The 20,401-nt window shown below is 36.0% G+C and overlaps 1 protein-coding gene across 2 annotated transcripts in view; it reads left to right on the top strand.

Moving 5' to 3' along the window:
* TTC27 (tetratricopeptide repeat domain 27) overlaps positions 1-20,401 on the top strand; it is a 134,706-nt gene that overhangs the window by 91,553 nt on the left and 22,752 nt on the right. For both annotated transcript variants that reach the window (XM_074579863.1, XM_074579865.1), the window contains exons 12-14: positions 8,397-8,492; positions 10,674-10,796; positions 16,744-16,971. In XM_074579863.1, coding sequence (XP_074435964.1) covers positions 8,397-8,492; positions 10,674-10,796; positions 16,744-16,971 — 447 coding nt within the window. The remainder of the gene's footprint in view (positions 1-8,396; positions 8,493-10,673; positions 10,797-16,743; positions 16,972-20,401) is intronic.

Genomic DNA, 20,401 nt, shown 5'->3' with positions numbered 1-20,401 from the left:
CTATTTTGAATATTTATTTGTAATATGTTTATTTATAATAAGTTTTGCGATAAAGCTTGAATGAGGCAGCTTCTGCTACTTACACACAACTTGCCATTTTTTTTATTGCTTGTGTGTGTGTATATATATACCGTGGTACAATTTACAGTGAGCAAAATGCAAATGTGTGGTATATGGTAGGTAAACTCAAGTCTTCCAGCAATAGAAAAAAGTACAGGATGTTTCCAATAGATTGTTCTTCTTGAGCAGGGAGTTCTGGTTGTATACAGACTGGATTAAATTGGTCATAAAGAGGCATGTATATTTATGAGTATCATACCTACATTGAAAATTAAATACTGCATATAAAAGTTATTAAACTAAAGGGTTCAGCTTGACTATCCCCTTTTGTTTGTGGCTTTTCTGAGAAAGAACTGCGTCTCTCAAAGAGTATACCTGCTATGTATTAAAAAACACAAATGTTTGACATAATTTATTCTGTATAGCATTTTATTGTAATGACTGACAGGGTAGGGGGAAAAGATCACAGTGCACCAGAACATATAGTTTCTGGCACAAGATCAGTTGGATCTTTATTACAGGTTACAAGCAAGTTCCTCCTTTGCCAAAAAATGGAGACAACCTTTGTTTAAAAACAAGTTTATTTGCTTATGCTTTTAAAGGTACTAACAGCAGAAGCCTTAAACGCATCAACTTCAAACACTTCAGAAAATTTTCCAGGCATAATCTATTTTAGAGAGAGTACTGCGTGATTCTCAGGTTGATGTCAGGCGCAGACAATGAAGTTAAGCCTGTGTGCAAATGCCACAGAGATGGCTGTCCCAAAAAAGCCTCTACTGACATTCTTCTCAGTGCAGAAACTTTAAACTTTTAAGTTTTTGCTGAGGGATAGCTGATGCCAAGTTTCTTTAACTGTTTAGGGGGAGAAGGAAACAGGAGATAGCAGAGGAGAAGCCATAAAACAAGCATTGCATGCCCAGTGCTATGAGTATTAATGCTCTTGAGAGATGGAGCATCTTAACTGAAGAATCCATCAAAATAAGCTACTAGAAAAATACTGTGGGGTGGATAGTGCTGAATCCAGTACAAAAAAAGGCCCTTTTCTTTATGGATCAAGGAGACTTCTGTGTCGTCTAGGGTGGAAGGGGAAAAAAAGACAAAAGTAGTAGTTGGGCAATTAGTCTGCTGTTTAAAAAGGGATTACACTAATTTGAGAGAGTATGCAGAGAAAATTTTTGTTTTCATTTAATTAAAAGAAGTCAACCTTTTTGCTTCTGTGTGTAAAGCTGCTAGAATCTGGGGCCGTTTTCTTGTGACTTTTTTAAAAAGGCAAATAACCTTGGACACTGAACTTTGTGATGTAGTGGTTGCGTACAACCAAGAAATTTTTACCAAAACATTGGGCAAAGTAGTTAAAACCACTCTGAACACAAACAGAAGTAGCTTTGACAACTTGCAGCCTGAAGCCTTCTCCTTGAATGTTTCAGTTAATTTTGTTTCAAGCGCTACTTGTTTTTATAGTAATAGAGTTGCATTGCCTTATTAGTAGTTGCTGTCTGTGAAGCATCCTGACATCTTTGCAGCTCCTGTGTTCAGGTGCCCTGTAACTGTTCCTTTGCAATACGAAGTAGGCAGTCAGTACAGATTTTAAAGTTAGTTTTAACAGATTTTAAACCGGCTGTTAGTTCCTAGGGAGCAGTCTGTTACGTAGTCCTTTAGTTGGTTTAAATATACACACCATTTGAGGTCAGTCCTATCAAGCAAGAATTTCATTGGAAGCATGACTGAAAGGGTTGAGCTTGCAAAGTAAGCAAAAATGGAGGTCTTCAAGGCTACAAGATTTTAATGAAACCAAGACTTATATTTGAATGAGGGATAAAAAGAAGGTAACAATTTTTACCTTTTAAGCATTGAACTTCCACAGAGTTCGCACAGAACGTTTTCATCCTCCAGAGAATGTGAATAATGTAAAATCTCCGGTAAGTAGTGCTCTTCATCTTGGCATCTTTGCACAATGTGAGAAATGGTCTTTCTGAGTTTCCATGAATCACAAATCATAATTTATAATAGTGATCACTGTAATAAATTTTCCTCAAGTATTTAATGTCATAATTCCCCTTTGAAAATTAGATAAATGAGGGGGAGGGTGTCTTTCTTGATGTTGAAATACATCCTTGCTTAATAGCTTTTGTTTTGTGTTTGGATGCTTTAGTTCTTCTCTATTCAGAGATTTTCTTCATTTAACAGAAATATATAATCTGTGAGCTTTTTAAAAGGATAGCTCATTATTTCCTTTAAGTCGTTTTAGTTTCTAAGCAACAAAGTCCTGTCTTTAGTGTCAAAATGCTGTTCTGAATAATGGTTGAATGTAATAAGTCCAAATGTACTGGCTTTATGTCTTTTTATCTAGTGATAAAATTGGCAATCAATAAAGTAATCACTATTCGGTCATAATCTCCCTGATGAAGACTAATGTCAACTGCTTCCATTTTTTCCACGTTATATCCATATTTATCAACCAGAAATTATTCTCTCTCATTAAGCAAAACTTTACTGCATTGTTATATGAAAACTGGTTTTATTGCTGCATAGCTTCTGGCATTGCTTCACTGGAAGATTAAGTGTTTTGACCATTGGATTTTAGAAGTCTGGGTATGTCTCAGTTTCTCCCAGTGGTCTTGGTTACAGGAGTTCTTGGGTTCACAAAGAAATGTTGAAACAAGTTTGTTATTTGGATTGTAAATATAATTTTGGGGGATTTTTTTAAAGTAAGTTTACCAAATGAGTGTAGCTCAAGATCCTATTACATATCCATAAGGTACTAAAATACTTATAGTACCTTAGAAAAGCTTAGAATATCTGATCTAATTCACAGGAAAGAAAAATTGGAAAACTCAAATTACTCTGTATGTTTAATTCTCTGTATTTGTTACCTGCTTTCTAATGTGTATACAGTTTCTGAATTTTAGACACTGATTATATAATATATGTTTTCTTCAGGGGGAGTGCAGCTTTTATTAGGAATTCTGTATTTATGTATTACTGAGTGCACTATTGCAGAACAAGGCCGTGACAATTACTGTCATAATACATCCCAAATTAATTGGACTATAGTTCTTTCTTGTGCAGCATTTTTCAGGCTTTATTGTTAGAAAATGTAATTTGGCAGAGGACAGTTTAAAAAATAACAAAACCACTTAAAGTTTTGAAGCTTCAAGAATTATGTAGGTTTTATGTTAGACAAGTATTTTAATATCACTAAATAAACCTCCCTATAGAGCAGGCAGCTGACAGGAGAATTCCTGGAAGAAGTACGGACCGAAGGGAGCAGCTAGAATACAAGATCAGTAAGTTGTGGCATCAACTTGCTGATTATAAAACATACAGAGATAATGGACAGAAATAGAAGAAGGGCAAGGAAAATGGAAACAGGTAGTTGGCAGAGTGCGGAAAGATCAGGCTGATTTGTGGGATTTTCAGAAGGAGTCTTCAGTCTTGGGAGAAATTGAAGAAAAAGGACCCAAGAATCACAGGAACATAATGGAAGTGTTGTGTGTCCGGAGTTTTCCATGCTAGGAAAGACTGAAAGGTACTTTTCCATTCGTCGTCTTCTGTCTCTGGAGTTAAGGTACCATTTGGGTAATACGTGCTGGACCATAGCGATGGTGGGAAAGCAGAACGTACGACAGCATCGGTTTCCTTTGGCATAAATCAAGCTAAACATGCATCAAAAACCTGTAAGAAGTAGGACATGTTAGAGTTGTTAGAGAAGGAGGGTAAAAGCAAGGTAAGATAATGCCACAGTCTGTGTTGGTCGGGGTTAGGTAATAGAGAAACATTGTGGTTTATGGCTGTAGGGAGCATTCATGTAGAAAGGACTCTTGGGTGAACGGTTGCCACTGGAGTCCCAGAGCTATTAACCAGGGATTGATTCTGGCAGACTGACAAGATCTCTAGACTGAGAAGCAGGAGAAGACTAGTGAAAACTTGTCCAATCTTCCTGGCTATGAAATCATAAAGAAAGAGGAACATCAAGTGTACCAGGGTAAATCAAAGGGTGTGAGGGAATATAACATGCTAACAAGGGTAGAAGTGGTGGTACTGATAAGTGCAGAGCAAGTAACCAGATACTAAAGTAGTAAAAACTAATGCTTTAAATCGGGTGTGGTTGGTGGGAAACAGCTGGATGCCTAGTTGACAGTGGGAGAAGGCAGGAAAACAAAATAAACGGGCTACGATTATTGATGTAGCCTGTGAAACAAGCTTTTGTGCAGATGAAAGAAATATGGTGGAACAGTAGTGACGGGAAGACTAAAACTGGAAATGCTCTTGTCAGAAAAGATAGGTAAAGGGATAAGTGGTGCGGTCATATTGTGTATTACTGATATGAAAACCTGGGAAGAAATGAGATGAAATTGATAAAATGCTGTCTATGGGTCAAGACTATTTTGCGCGAGATGTTTTATTGGGGCCAGCAGTGTTATGTTCAGATATAGACAGGCCAATCTTCGGTGTTACTGGGGAGAAGGATCCAGATGGAATGCAATAGTTGATGCACCAACAAGCGTGATGCCGTTTTCAGGATGTTTTTGAGAAATAATGAGTATCTTGCTCTTTTTAAAGACACAGGTTTGCGGCTTTCTTGTTTGTTTGTTTGGGGGAGGGGGGGATTTTTTCCCCTAAATAATCTTGCATCAGGAGATCCTGCAGATTAAATGGAAGGAAAAAATGTTTGCGTACAGATACAGTTTTACATAGTGAGGGGCATTTTTTTAAGAAAGTAAGTAAACGATTTTATCTGGAATAAGGAGCTTAAGAATAGAAAGAAGGATGTGAAAGTCTGGCATTTATTTACCTCAGATGCAAAAAGCTACCTGAAGATTATATTTTAACAAAAGGGACAAAACTTTGATGGAAGGACTTAGAATCATAGAATATCTCAAGATGGAAGGGACCCATAAGGATCACAGAGTCCAACTGCCTGCTCCTTGCAGGAATAACTAAAATGACACCATATGACTAACAACTCTGACAGGCTTGGTGCCACGAGCACTTCCCTGAGGAGCCTGTTCCAGTGACTGGCCACCCTCTCAGTGAAGAATCTTTTCCTAAAAGGGTGGATTCAATGATCTTAAAAGTCCTTTCCAACCTAAATTATTCTATGATTCTAATTTCCAGCCTGAACTTCCCCTAATGCAGCTTCATTGCATTTCCTCATGTCCTATCCCTGGTCAGCAGAGAGAGGAGATCAGAACCTCCTGTTCTGCTGCCCTGGCCAGTAAGTAGATTGAAAAACCAATTAGCATTACATTGCAAGAAAATGACATCTTTGTGATGAAGCTGCAAGGGTCTAGTAGTATTTCCAGAGATTAAGTACAGAGATAGAATCTGGCTAAAAAGAAAAAGCTATTAACTCTGCCAGCCATACATGAAAAGGACAGCGAGAAATGTGGAGAGTATAAAGAGATTGATTTAGGTAGGCTCAAAATCAAAGCTGATATTTTATCATCAGGACCATAGTGATGTTATACATATGTTGAATTTAGAGGCAAAGCATGATGTGCAATGGGAATGAATGAATGAAAATTATATCCAAGGTGGAAAAAAATCCTTTACAAACTTCATGTACTCAAGTCATGGATAATTACCAGCTGAGCTTGATTAGTAAAGTGATTAGACTGAGGTTGATTATTAAAGTGAGAAAAACTCTAATGTGATCATTTCAAATTAACATAGTGTTCGTATCCCTTATTGTACTTTGTAATCTTATTGTATTTATTGTGCTTCTTAATCTCTTACCAAAGATTTAAGTATGAGATGGGGAGAATGAATTGTAGTTTCTGGAGCTGTCTTTTCCTGCTTTCATATGGCAATAATGTAGTCTTTGCTCATAACATAAAAAGTCCATCAAAACCATCTATGTGTTTGTTGTTTCCAGTGTGGATTAGTGTATCTCTCTGTACTGTGCTTTTTGACTTTAGAACTCGTTATCTATGGCAGCTCAAGCCCTGGGGGAAAGGGTGTGTTACGCGGTGGGAGAGGTGATCTGTTAAGCTTAATGTTTTTAAATGTTGCATATGGAAGAACTCATGTATGGTTTAGAGTTGTGAATTTTAGTTGGTTTCTGCTGTAGTTCTATTGAACAACTTTCAAGGCAGGAATTTGAGGTTTGGCTTAAACTAAGACACCAAGTCATATGTCTTTTGATTGTCTTGCAAATATTCTATATTTACATAGATTATTTTTTTTTACACATAATATTTATCGTGAAGATTATTAATGAGAAAGAATGCCCTCTTGGCAGTGCTATCTTGCTCGCTTTATTGGTTTATTGTTCTATGATTAGATATTAGCTGTGCAATAAGGCTCAGATTCTCATTTTCTCACCACTATACAACCAAAATTTTATTTCTTCAAGCATAATTCAGAAACATAGAATTCAGCAGTTTTTGGGTAACTTATTTTCTATCCTTCATGAGTAGGCAGAACTATCAGAGCTTATTTTATCAATGTATGAGAGAGTGCATAAACCATAGGTTTTAATAACTTTTAAGTTCATTGAGACTTATACTTTTTAGGAAATGTGAAATATTCATCCATTCTACCTACATTTTCAGTTTTTGTTGGAACTATGAACTATGTACAGTATTTGTTTTGGGAAGGGAGAGAATTCTACTTGCTAATAGACATATTCTCCTACAGTATGTAATTTACATTAGACTTTTCTGCTTAGGAAGTGTAAAAAATTATGGCCACAAATTTTCCAATAAAATATGTTGCTTTTCAAAAACTGCTTTTCTTTAAATTCCAATTTTTCTTTTGCAACAATAATAAAAAAAAGCTAAACCAAAATGTTTTGATTGTCTTAAAACATTTTCTGCCTTCCGTCTCCTGTTCTCCTCAAAAAATTATTGTGCAGGACATATTTAGGATTTTCTGGCTTTGCTCAGGCTTAGCGCAATTATTATTTTTCAGTTTTCCAACTGTAGTGTACTACTTGGTCTGGTCTTGTAAAATAATTACCCAAGGAATTGGACAATTTTTCAGTTTGATTGTTGTTGCAGCAGAATATAGAAAAATGTAATTTTGCGTAGCGTTAGAACATTTGAGCAGAACTAAAACTGTGAAATATGATTTGTTATATAGTTTGTAGCCAAGTAAACTCTGTAATTAAATAACGTTACTGTAAAGGTTGTATTTGAATCTGACTCCTTTTGGATTGCTTGGAACTGTGCAAAGGAATGATTTTATTAGTCTGTCCCTTTCCTTACTACAAATATACTTCAGCCATTTTCTTGGGGTAGGGTTTTGGATAATCTCTAGGAACAGGTCTCTGGAGATAATTTTATGAGAAAGAATGTGAATAAGATTGAATATTTTAAATATTAGTATTTAAAATTAGGAGGTTAAGCATGGATTTAAAGCCTAAATTATTGCTGCCTGTTGTGATTTTTTTCCTATTTAAAGAATGACGCCACCTTTAATCCCATTAACAGCAATAGGAGTTACAAGATGCTTAGCAGTTTAAATCACCTAACTGATTATTTTAATTTTACACAACTATTATTTGCATTATTGATATGGGTTGGGTAGACAACATTTGGACTTAGAGAGAAAGAAGCAATCCTGTCCAATTTTCCTTTTGTTTGGGAATCTTTGCATTCATTTTCCATGCTGAGAAAATTCTGAGAACCTGTCTAGCTCCTTTGATAAATCTTTGACTGAGTTATATGCAAGACTTGGATAGACAAATCATGTGAAGGCAAGTAATTTAATATGCCCTTATTTATACCTCTTGACTTAAATTTGCTAGTTTAGTGATGACTGGCATTTGAAGAGAGTTTCTCCCTTACCTTGAAATTTCTAAGCAACTTTATGGCTAGAGCTACCTTTAATGCTTTCTTTTTCTTGGTATTGAATTTTGATTTAAATAACTTCATAGTGGATTTTTAGAAAAGAGTAAGTGTTGAAGCCGCTGCAGTTTTGCTATGCAAAAGTTACCATTTTCTTTCACAGGGCTTCAGAAGAAAACATTTCAACAGTCCAAAGCTCCATCAAAAGTAAAAAAAAAGCCTGAATTGATTTGTACTCCAAGACACAATAATTTATTCTATATTATAACTGTGCTTCCAAAAGGGTTGATCCACTATAATATATTTCTTTCTCTCTTTTCTTAATAAGAAATGTCATACGTAAAGCACATCAATACTGTCTTACACAGGGAAAAACTAGCTAAAAGATTGAAATGCATTAGGCAAGGTCACTTTAATATTTGACACAGTTTTACTCTGCAAGTTTTTTGGGGGGGATTGTAAGTTTGATTCTTGTTCCTGTTAGATGCACTTTGAAATTTAAATGTCTTCAAAACTAAATCAGAATATACTTTGCATTTACAGGCACTTGCAGACCAATTTGAAGATGGAAATACATCGGTATCTGAACGCATGAAGATTTTCTACTGTTGTCAGGTGCCTCCACATTGGGCCATACAGGTGTGAAGCAATGCCATTTGAAGCATTACCTAAAAGTCTGTGGTTCTTATTATTTTTGGTACTGCATGACTCCAAAGTCAAAGAGAATGTAATATGATCCTGAGTTGAAACACTGTAGAAATGAAGACATAACCGAACAACACACCAGTTTTTTCTGGAAAGAAATCAAGTTCTACAGTCTTTTGCTTTCAGATGTCTTGTTCTGTCATGCAGAGAAGTAATTGTTTGTAGTGCAATTCTTCTTTACTCTCCTTTTTCCTTCAGTAAAAAAATGGCCTGAAACTTTCAAGCTTCCAACATATCTCCTGTAAAAATAATCTTGCCACTGTCTTACTATTTATTACTGTTTTACTTATGCTGCTGTTACTTGCATCTTTCTCATCTTTTAATGATCACTCACTTTGGGTTGTTTTCAGAAAGTGGATCATGGTCAAAGCAGCCAAATTAGGAGTCAGAAGTACACTGAAGAACTCCTTGAGCTGAGAAAGTTTCTATTTTCAAGACATGCCCCTTTTTGCTATTGCTGACAGGATATTTTTTTTCCAAAACTACACTGTTCGTCTTCACTCTTTCTAGAGCAGAAATCTAAACATTAGAGTCTTATCTGATGATTTAACAAACTGATCTAACAAACTTAAGAAAACTGTTTGCATCACATACATCACATACCTCCAAAGGTGTTCATGTTTTTTACTTTTAATGGCGTTTTATTCCTTTTTGATTTCTAACCTCAATGAATGTTGCTTTAACCAATCATATCTTCTTCTAGCATTCTCAAATTATTCCACACAACCTTTCAACAGACACTTGCAATAAAACTAGCAAATGTGGTTTTCATTTCCAGTTGTCAGAGTGGCACTTTTCAATCCAAGCCAATTTTCCAAGCCAAAGATAGAAATACTAAAATAGGGATTTATAATGGAAGATGGCTGCTGTCTTCTAGTCATAGTAATGAAAGAGGCATTGCCTATATAGATTTTACCAAATTTGACTCTTGAGCAAATTTAATAAAACATAAATAAGATATAGTTCCAGATACTGGAAAATGTAGGGCTTTTCCTAAGCAATTAATATCAAGCTAAGAAATAATTACTTTGTTAGAGATTTTCAGTGTATTTATGTCAAAGAACTGTATCCAGTTCTTAATTTTTTGACTGCCCGTCTATTCCCATATGGTGACTCCTTGCATTTGTAAGACGTGCTGAACCCAAGCCTATGAGAGAGATCCATGACATTGGCAGACAACTTCAGGGAATCCATTCAGGATCACCCAAAACACTGCAGAAGTTCACTTTATGGGATCTCATAGCATAAATAGGTGTCCTTATACAGAAAGCTCCCATTTGTTTTTGCAAAACAAATTGTATATCTGTCACACATAGTAAATAAGTTATCTTTTCTTCAAAGATGAAAACATATGTGCGATTTTAATCTCCTCTTAAAAAATAAACAAAAGACCAAAGACAACTTTTCAAAGTCATGAAAACATACCTTGTTTATTTTTAAATTGAAAAGATGAATCATTTATTTTCATAAGTACACTGAAATAATAGCTGAATTTGAAATAACAAAGGGGCTGACTTATCTGTGAGGAAAATTCAACTAGGGAGTTGAACCTGAACTCAAATCCAATATTGATTTGACTAAAAAACTAACACCCTTTGGCAGTGGCTGTTTGGGACAGTGGTTCCTCACAAATACCTAACAAAATTGTATCAGAGCCTTTCTCTCCGTCTGTGTTTGCACACGTACAGATTACTAGGTCAAAGCATTGATGGAAGAGGCCTTTATGCCCTCCTTCAGCCTCTGTTTCCCACTCTTAGCATTCCCAGCCTCCTGCTACATCTGCTCTCCAGCCGCATGAGCCATGCACCTCTTTTAAGGGGTGGAAGTTCAGCTCTATCAATTCATCCTTGCCATGTCTGTTCCCATTGTTGCGTTATATTATAAACTAGTTCAAAGTAATTAAGCTACTGACATGAACAAAAGTCAAATCAAAACAATCATTGGTTTTTTGAGGTATATACATTGTTTGAGGCTCCAGCTTGAAGTTTCAAGAGAATAATTCCATATTCTCTGTCTGCTTCTTGTTGATGTCAGAAATGCCTCTAACATATTTTAAAAATGTAAATCATATTTACTTACCTATTTTCAGTTACCTGCAACTTCTTGTCTTTCCAGCGTCAGCTTGCAAGCTTACTCTTTGAGCTGGGATGCACCAGCTCTGCCTTACAGATATTTGAGGAGCTGGAAATGTGGGAAGATGCAGTGATCTGCTATGAAAGAGCAGGACAGCATGGAAAGGTAAGAAAAATGTTTTTTATAGCTGAGATTGGAAGCAAGATAATTGTGATAATGATTCTTGAAAACATTCAAGGAAAATTAACAACTATGGATGTACAGCAAGGTGTAATTTCAAGAAGGCTGTAGCAGTTATTCGTGATGGGGTCTTGGAGCTTTGTCCGGAGCAGATATTAGTTTTCTTCCCCACTTGATCTCAAACTATTAACTGTAGTTTTTAAAAACACTTAAAATAGAACAATATTGGTGCTTGATGTATTTAATTATCTAATGTTAACATATACAAATTACAGAATCAAACATTTGAGACAAGAAGTGGCATAAGATTAAAAGGCTTTATTTTGTTAAGTCTATGTTGATGTTTTCCTGAACTTCCAAAGTTCTCCGTGATTTCTTTAACACTGCTGCAGCTGCCTGAGATCAGCTCCAAACAAAGACGATTTAAAGCCATCACCTAAATACATGTATCAGTGACAGAATTGTTTAAAAATGCTGGTAGCGGGCTGTAGCAGCCCTCCTATTGTTGATTATTTTGCTGTTACTAATAGAGCAATGGTAGGAGCAATGCCAACTTGTGTGTAACTTTAGCTGTGTTCTCGTTCTGGTGCAATCTCTCACACGTAAAGACAATAACAGGAACTCATGCTGTCAAGCATTGTTTTCAGAGTTTATATAGTTTTCAGAAATACTCACTTTCAGGCAAAAATGTTTTTTCTTTTCTTCCCTGTTCTGTCCCTCTGGTATATCATAGCATTAAATATATGAATGTATGTGTGCCTTTATGAGGACAAAATCACAAAGACTATGCTTAAACTAATTTAAGCAGAGAGTTATAACTTCAATTAATAGAAAAAATGCAGAATTTCTCATACTTACATGTTTTTTCTAATTATTGTGCACCAATGCCTAGATTTTGGTCATTAAAAACTGACAGATATGTTTTGCTGGCAAATTCTCTGTCACATTATGCATGCCTTGGGCATAGTATGCAAATATCACAATCTTCAGTATAGTGGAGAAGTAGAGGTCAATATTTTCCATTTCCTGGAAATGCATTCTGTCCTACTTATATTCACAAACTGCCCTTAGGGAGTTATGAAAATGGCACTTGGAGAATAGGGCAGGATATCTGACACAGGAAACTGCTTAGAAATGCTTTCAGAATGAGGGTTTGTGCTGTGCTTTGAAAAACAGAAAATGATATGTAAGTACTAAGTAACAGTAGTGCTGGGAAAAAAGCTAGCTTCAGATCAAAAAAGCCAGAAAATTAGAAACATTGAGCTGTTCGTCAAGGGGAGTGACTGTTTATGCTTCTTATCAGAAAGCTTTCAAAGTGTGAACTGTTTGTATTTATCAAAAATGTTTTTATGTTTTTACACATGGTAGTTATTCTTTTAGAAATGCACGAGGATCTACTAGAGCGATATGTTGTTCAGTGGATATTCCTGTTGTTAAAGAACTTAGCATATATGTGCCCAAAAGAACAAACTCTTTTTAATAAACTTCTACATGTTTTCACTCACAGGTGCTTTTGTATAGAAAACCTGAATTTAAATACTGAAAAATCTAATAAAACATCCAGATATTAGCAATATCAATGCATTTGATGAGTACTTAAGCATTGAAGTAATATGTTCCGTCCTCCTACTTTTGAATTATGCACCGACAAAGAAAGAGAGCGTGTAGATAAGGCTATGCGAAACTCCACATTATGCACTTGTGAAATACATAACTCACTCAATTATAACAGGGCCATGTAGCAGTTACAAATTTTGCAGAGCAAGATGTCACTAGCATTTAGCAAACTTTTTTTGTGGATCTTTTATTGTTACTAGATATGGCTCTATACTCACTTGTTTCATAATCTGAACAAAATTAGTAGAAAGTGATATCATGACATGAGTCAACAGAAGAGTAACAGAGTGCCAAGCAATGAGCAAAACAGGGTACAGAACAAAAAAAAAAGTATTATAAAATCTGAATGCACAGTACATTGATAGTTGCTGTGGCTTTCTCATGCCAGTCTTTTACTTGTTGTATTCCTTTAACAGACTTGTTGCAAAAGCAGACTCTCATCTCCATGTGTGTAGTGAGAACTGGTGTTGAAAAGTGTCCCTCTCTCTTCTTTTAACTGTGAGGAGGACCCAGGGATCTGGAGAGTATTATTTACATCGGACAACTTTATTTGGTTAAGGTCTACGAGGTCCCGTTCAGTCTCACTGGCAATGGATAACACACTAAAAATGGTTCTATTTCCCTGCTAAAAAAAAAAAAGAAAAGATAAACCAGAGACGTGAATTTTCAGTTCTTCCAGTTGAAGTGAGGCCTTTCTCCCTTGCAGAAGCTCTAGAGCGTGGTAGCTGCTGACCTTCGATAAATTAATGAGCTCTCTACCTTTTAGCCAGGTATTCCTTCTTGCAACCCAGTGTTCAGCCCTGTCCCTGTTGCATCATCTCCTCAGAGTAAACAGCATGGTACACATGGGTATGTCAGTCTAAAACACATGGTTTTAGACCAACATACCCAGCAATCCACCTTCTACAGAGTTACTTTTCTTGTCATGACATGACACAGATATCTATAAATTTGAGCGAGGAAGCACAATTACGGTAAGATCTCAGAAGCTCCCATTTAAATTCAGGAAGTGCTTCACAGATGCAAAGTCAAGTAGTACTATGCTGATTAGCGCTTGAGATTGTTCAAGAACTTGATTGATTTCTACTACATAACATAACAGACGTAGAAGACTATAGGAGAAGCACTCCTATATGCAGCTACAAAATTGAGAGAGAGAAGTAAATGGCTTGCAAGGTCATGCATGAAGTTACAGGGAAGATGAAATGAAAACCAAAGAGCTCTCCTTTTCTCTCACTACCTCGTTCCATGCTCATCTGTTCTGCTTCTTCATGCTGCTTCTCTGGTAGCCTAGCAAATAACGTGCAAGCAGAAAAGATGAAAGCATTTTAGAAAATACTCTGAACTAGCAAGGGAATGAATTGTAAAATAATAGAACTAGTAGATCTGTGAAAAGTGAGGCTAATAGGGCCTTTTAGGAAACAAATAAAATAAAAGCATGGGAACATGTGGATAGGACGGCAAGTGGAAGTTTAGGGTTGGGAAGCCAAATGCAGGATGAATCTTGAATTTGGTTTCCAGAGGTCTCAGTAGTGAGTAATAAAAAAGCACCACCTTTTATTTAAAACAAAACTCTCTTTACTGATTGTGGACTTCTGTGAAGTGTTGCCTGCTTAATTCCCATACTAACTGTAATAGTCCAGAAAGCAAGATACCAGCCTAAATCTTTCTCGTGTTTAGATAACTGACTTCTGAACTGAGTATTGAATGCCATGCATTCTGGTGCAGACCATTCTGTGAAAAGCAGTAGTGTTATAATTAAATCTGTTTCAGTCAGCAAGAGTTATACAGCTTAATTTTTTTCTTTTTAGGTAACTTTTAATTGACAGTTTTCTTATCAAAGCTTACTTAATTTAGATATAATTTTTAGTTATAGACCATGCAAGTTAATCATTAATATCTGTTTAATGGGTAAGAATAAATCTCTAGTGGTTCCATTTCTTTTATGTACATTGCCTGAGCTGTGTGGAAGATGTTTCTTGATAATATTTTTTCTTAAGAGAAAATCTGGGGTTTTTTGCAGAAGCAGGGTTCTTATCAAAGATTAAGTGTGCATTTTTGAAAATAGTTTACTACAAAGTTAGGAGACAGGTATATTTTTCTTCGCAAAAAACTAGACAAAATGAGAAATCCTGTTTTTAAAGTATAATCTGGTTGTGTAGAAGACAAATGACAAATGTTTTGAGAATACAATTCTTTTTTCAGTTTGTAGGTATGATCCCCTTTGTATTAGCCTTTAAAGATTTAAGTAATAAAAAGGTTTGTAACATGCCAGAGAGGTGATCAGATAGCTAATCAGATGAAGAAAAAGTCATACTTATGCTTATTTAATTCTCTGTTTTATCTGTGTGCTGAAATATTTATGTTGGCAATGAGTTCTTGTAAGCTTAGATCAGAACACGATGTTTTTATGCTCTTAAATGTAAGATGCAATTAGTGAATGGTTGGCTTTCTAGTCTGGCATACGATTAGTACTAGGCACTGCCACAGAAACGCAATCTGAACTTGGGAGTGCCCTGCAGAGGAAGAGCAGCAATCAGTGCACTTTTCACCTCCTAGCTGCTGTTCACACAGCATCGCTTCAGTCTTTTTTTTCTTTATCTGAAGGTAAAATAGCAAACCACCTTAGCTTTTGGTGTCTAATGTGATTACTGCAATAATAAAACACCCAGTTCTCTCTACTGTAGAAAAAAACATCTTAAAGATCTATTATTAATATGGGTTCCTTTAATCTTGTCATAGCAACTAATGGAGGCAGGGAAGGGGAAGTAAACTGCCCTTTAACCAAACCCTCTGCAAGTGCAATCTTCTTGTTAGGTGAGGTTTTCTAGTGCTTTGACTAGGCTAATTCTAAATTTTAAGTGATAGTTTCTTTGGCTTTCTTTGTAGAACTGTTCTATAGGCACTTAAAAACACTTGCCATTAAGTTATTTTCCTAATATTCAGCCACTAATTTTCTTCATAATGGGATTCCATTTTTGCTTGTTTAAGATCCCTTTAGAAAACTTAAACAATACATTGCTGCTTCACATTTGTGCACTTCAAATATTGGAGACTTTTAGTGCTACTTTATTTAACAAAAATGATAGTAAGAATGAAGTGTTAAAATTCCTATACATTAAATATTTCAAAACAAAGTAAAACAAAGTCATTTTTCTAAAGATGATTTTCAGACATGATCAATGAAGCTTACTGATAGGAGGAAGAGGAGTAAGTGACTGATTCTCTGGAGATCATCTGAAGGGCAAAGAAAATATTTCTTACAGAAACAAGAAAAGCAGTAATAATTTAAATGCAAAGATGAACTCAACTTTCCTTTCAGATAAACTATGTACGATAGAAGAATGACTACTGTTACAATAAGAAACTTTAGTTCTGTGGCAGGCTACATTGAATCTTTCTTGGTTTAGATGCTTCAAACAGATCTTTTCTAATAAAAAATAATACCAAGCTGAATTATGCCTGTTACATTTTTGCAGCAGGGGACTGAGGTAAGAGTTCAGTCTGAACAACAGATCATCTGTCCAGTGTATTTATCTCTTCAAAAAGACACAGAAAACACACTATCTCTTGTTTAAAAGAGAAACAATAATTTTATTGTTAGAACAAGATAGTGATCCTGAGATAAAGAGCTTTTGAAAGTTGGTTACAGCCCAGAATGCATGTCTGGGAGACCCAGCCTGTGTCTTCTTTTCCATAATGTTGTATATATTCTGGATATATTTTATCTCAAACATATAGATAAATCTATAACTTGTGCATCTTGTGTAAAAGAGTAGCATTTTCAGCATAATAGAATGGAATTAACTACTTTCAGAAACCAGAAATTAGAGAAAACGGAATGACAGTCATTGCAAGAGTACTTATTAGGATTTTAAAAAACCACAGATGAGAAACTATTAGGGTTGCACATACCTTAATGGTGCTGATACTGCATTGCTGTGAGGGAGGTGTAGGTTTGATGTCCAGGACTGATATTTGCTCTTGGGACAGAATACACACCTAAGATACAAAATGAGGAGCAAGCTGCTTCTTATTTTAATGGGTACGTTTCCCTTGGTGCATTAAACCAAAAGCCACCATATTATGTTGATGTTGAAGTGTGGGGGTTTTTTTAAAAAACGGTTTGGAACCAGATTCTCCCTACACTTTATCTTTGATGCTGTGTTGGATCAAGATACTGTTTCCTTACTATTCCTACTTCTTAGTCTTCAGCTGATGATTTCAGGGTGCTAAAGAGGTATTTGTTCAGGTAGGCAATTAACTGAAAATAAATTGTCCCATTATGTATTGATTTCTCTTTGTTCTTTACCAGGCGGAAGAAATACTCAGGCGGGAGCTAGAGAAAAAGGAAACACCAGGATTATATTGTTTGCTTGGTGATGTTCTCAAAGACCACCAGTACTATGACAAGGCCTGGGAGCTCTCCAGGCACCGCAGCGCCCGTGCCCAACGCTCCAAAGGCCTCCTCCATCTCCGCAGCCGGGAGTTCAGGGAATGTGTGGAGTGCTTTGAACGTTCAGTGCAGATCAACCCTATGCAGGTTGGGAAACGGTACACATATGGCTTTGTTTTAGTTGTTGTGTTCAGTTTTGAATGATGCGACACTTTTTTTAAACGGCAATTCTGTGCACTATTGTCAAAGTAACAACTTCTTACTCTTCTTAGCAACTCTTTCACCATGTACTGGGAAGCCTGGCTAAAAATCGTAGCATGATGAAATTAAGACATCCTTTTTCATTCAGGTCCTTGCATGCAGGTAACTCTTTGCCCGTATAGCTCTTCTATTTCAAAGAGATCAAACCAATGAAAATTAATAATTATCATGAAATAAATCATGAACAAGTGTCAAGCAAGATACTCATAAGAAGAATGCTGTACAGATTTAAATGAAATTATTCTTTTGCCTTTTCTCTTGGCTTTGAATTACAGACTCTGATCTCTGTATTTCACAGAAATCTTTTTCAAGGGTTCTAGTCTGTCCTGCTCTGGAGTCTACTGAGAAGCATTGTGTTACACTTGTGATGACAGTAGCTTTTATTACAGTAATGCATCAAAACTGAAACCACAGTCAAAAGAGTTCTCTTGATGAAGCTGGGTATTTTGACAGATCCTTTGCAAGCTGTTCTGCAGACAATTTTTGTAATCTTGTTTCAGTTTCTCAGCTGCTATATCCCATCCCAGTAAGGTCCATCCTGTGGAAAGGTCTTGAGAATTTAAAACCGCTTTGTGGGTGTTTATATACATAAAATTGTGTTCTTCGTAGCCATTTCCAGGTCCATGTGAAAGTAGGGTATTCCTTCTCGCCCTACAAAGAATACCACCAAAGCTGCTGTTTTGAGTTCCGCATAACTAGCTGGACTTCTGCTGTAGAAAAATTTTAAAGGCCTCCAGCCTTTCAAATCTTATATCCTAAAACTTTTTTATATTTCAATGATGTATTTTATTCCAGTGAATCAGAGTCCTGTTCTTATTCAAGTAAACTCCAGATAACTTATAAACACCTTTAGAATGGAAAGCAAAATGAACAAAAGTACTTCCCTTGTCTTTCAGTTCTCTTACTGACTCAGGAAATGCCAATGAAATATATGTTACTCAGATATGAACCTTATAGAAATCAAGAGGACTCCTGTGTAGTAGAAGGCTGCAGAAAATGGCCTACAGGGCTCAAAGCTGAGAAATATTCTGCTGAGATGCTTTTTTATTTTGTGTCCTATCCAAAGGAAGCTTAAAATGAAAGGCAATCCAAGAAAAATAGGCCAGTCCATATAGGAAAGTGAACATTTCCTCCTCTTGTTGCTCAGGAAGCTCTATTTAAGCTTCAAACAAATTGTTTCAAGCAAATAGATTGAACAAATGGATAGTGTGGATTGACATATCACTGTCTTCTACAGTCTATCTGTATTCTGTCACTACAGAAGTGAATTGTTTCCTATTCCAGGATGTCTTGCGGATTAAGAGCAGAGAGTAAGGTGATTTGAGATGCAAGGACTTTAATACAAGGAAAATATTCATTAACAAATTGTTCCCAGAATTGTGAATAATTTATCAGGTAAACAAGACTCCCTATTACAAAGAAATTCTTATTTTTTTGTGATTATGAGAAATGTTTTCGGCAGAAGAGATTCTTAGACTGCAGCAAGTGATTTCCCCGAAAATATCTAATGGATAAAACCATTCTCTGTCAACCCTCCTTCAATCTTGTACAGTCTTTGGCCATCTGGTCAAATTTGGGTCAGGTCTCTGAGGGTAGGTCTTTGCAGTATGAGCCAACATCATATTAGACTTCGGAGAATCCACAAAGGGATGAAAGTCATACAGTTCAAATAGATCTGAAGCTTATCTTCATTAGCACTGCTGCGCACAGAATTACTTGTTCTAGTACATGTCTAGTGGGTGACGGATGCGTTTCTTTTGCACTTTCATGGCAAACTTCTTGCAAGGGTAGACTGAGACAATTACAGAGATCAAAGAGCTCATGCAGTCAGTTCTCCAGTGGTGAAAGTCCATGTAACAAAACTTACGGTTTGTTAAATAACAGATTTGTTAGTTCTTGTACTGAACAGCGTATGGTTCTGTATATCCAGTCACTTCACACTTGAATTTTCCAGAGTGTTCATAGCACCCTTTTTTGTGCTGACACTGTTCTCCACCATGTCACAGTTGGCAAGAAACGAATAATCCTCTTTTGTGCTAGATTATTTGGCTCATAACTTCTCAGGCTAATTTTCTTGGGTGTGAAGCAAGAGAAGTGATCTCTCTCCAATTTGGGAGAATAGTCACACTTTCGAAGTCAGCTTGCCATCAACCACATCTGGAATTTAAAGTTTTGGACAATGCAATGAGAGCCTTATTCTCAACAATTCTCATTCATCTTGTAATAGTAAAAGTAACTTAAAATTTGAGCCTAGTCTCTCTCACTGGAGATGATGATAGAAGTTTCTCTACCTACTTAAAACTATAGTAAGTTCTGTCAGTGTGTTGTGTTCAGAAGAAACTGAATTATAAGGGAGAAAAATTATGCCAAAAAAAGAGTAATTAAAAAGGTACTCAGCTAGGATTTCACTCAACTAAAGCTCTTAAAATGTTGTACTAATTACTAACTTCAAAGACTGATTTTGCTCTGCTGGGTATGGATTGTTTCTAAACTAACACTGCTGTTCTCCTAACAATATTGTACTGAAGAGTTTACCGGATTCAAAAAAAGTTTTCTCAGATATATGATTTGGGCTTTTTTTCTTTTTAAATATTTAGCTATACTGTAACTAGGTTATTTTGGAACCATATTCCCACTAATATGAGAAAATTGTTTAGACTTTCTTAAAGCATTTAATAATCATTTAGACTTACTAAAGACTTGCCTGGAAATTCCTGATGGCAAGTTTTAACAAAGAGTCCAAGCTTAAATTATCTTCCCTTACTGGTCACTGCCTTCAGTTTTGAACAGGATAAAAATTTACAGCTCATTCTCATGTGTTTTTCCAATCAGTAGCAACATTTGAACCTCTAGGCAACACACTTTTTTCTATTTCCAAAAAAGAACTTTAACCTAGTTCCACAAGCCTTGACAAAAGTCTTTTTTGAACTTTGGACAAAGTTTTCCTTACGCTACCTTTCAGTCAGTCACTTTCCTCAGAGCAGTTGTTACATCAGCCAGTGGGATCAGCAGATTTTGTGCCCTCCCCAATAAAAAGGCAATTCTTACCATTCTTTCCACACAAAATAGCTTGAGTCCATTCTTAAACTGTATCCTAAATAAATTATTAGAGTGTCACTGCCCTTCTTATATTGTGGAAGAAATTCATGTTTCCTTTCCAGATATCTAAGGGATGATAAAATACCACTTAATTGCTATAATAGATCAAAGGCAATGAACCTTGGTTTTTTGTTTGTTTGCGTTTGGATTTTGTGTGGTTTTTTACACAGCTACCGTGTTTTTCCATTTAGCTTGTCAGAATTATTCTCTTGTAGCT

This window comes from Larus michahellis, chromosome 3 (genome assembly GCF_964199755.1).
Source record: "Larus michahellis chromosome 3, bLarMic1.1, whole genome shotgun sequence".
Taxonomy (NCBI): Eukaryota; Metazoa; Chordata; class Aves; order Charadriiformes; family Laridae; genus Larus; species Larus michahellis.
This window is presented reverse-complemented; position numbering and strand designations above follow the sequence as displayed.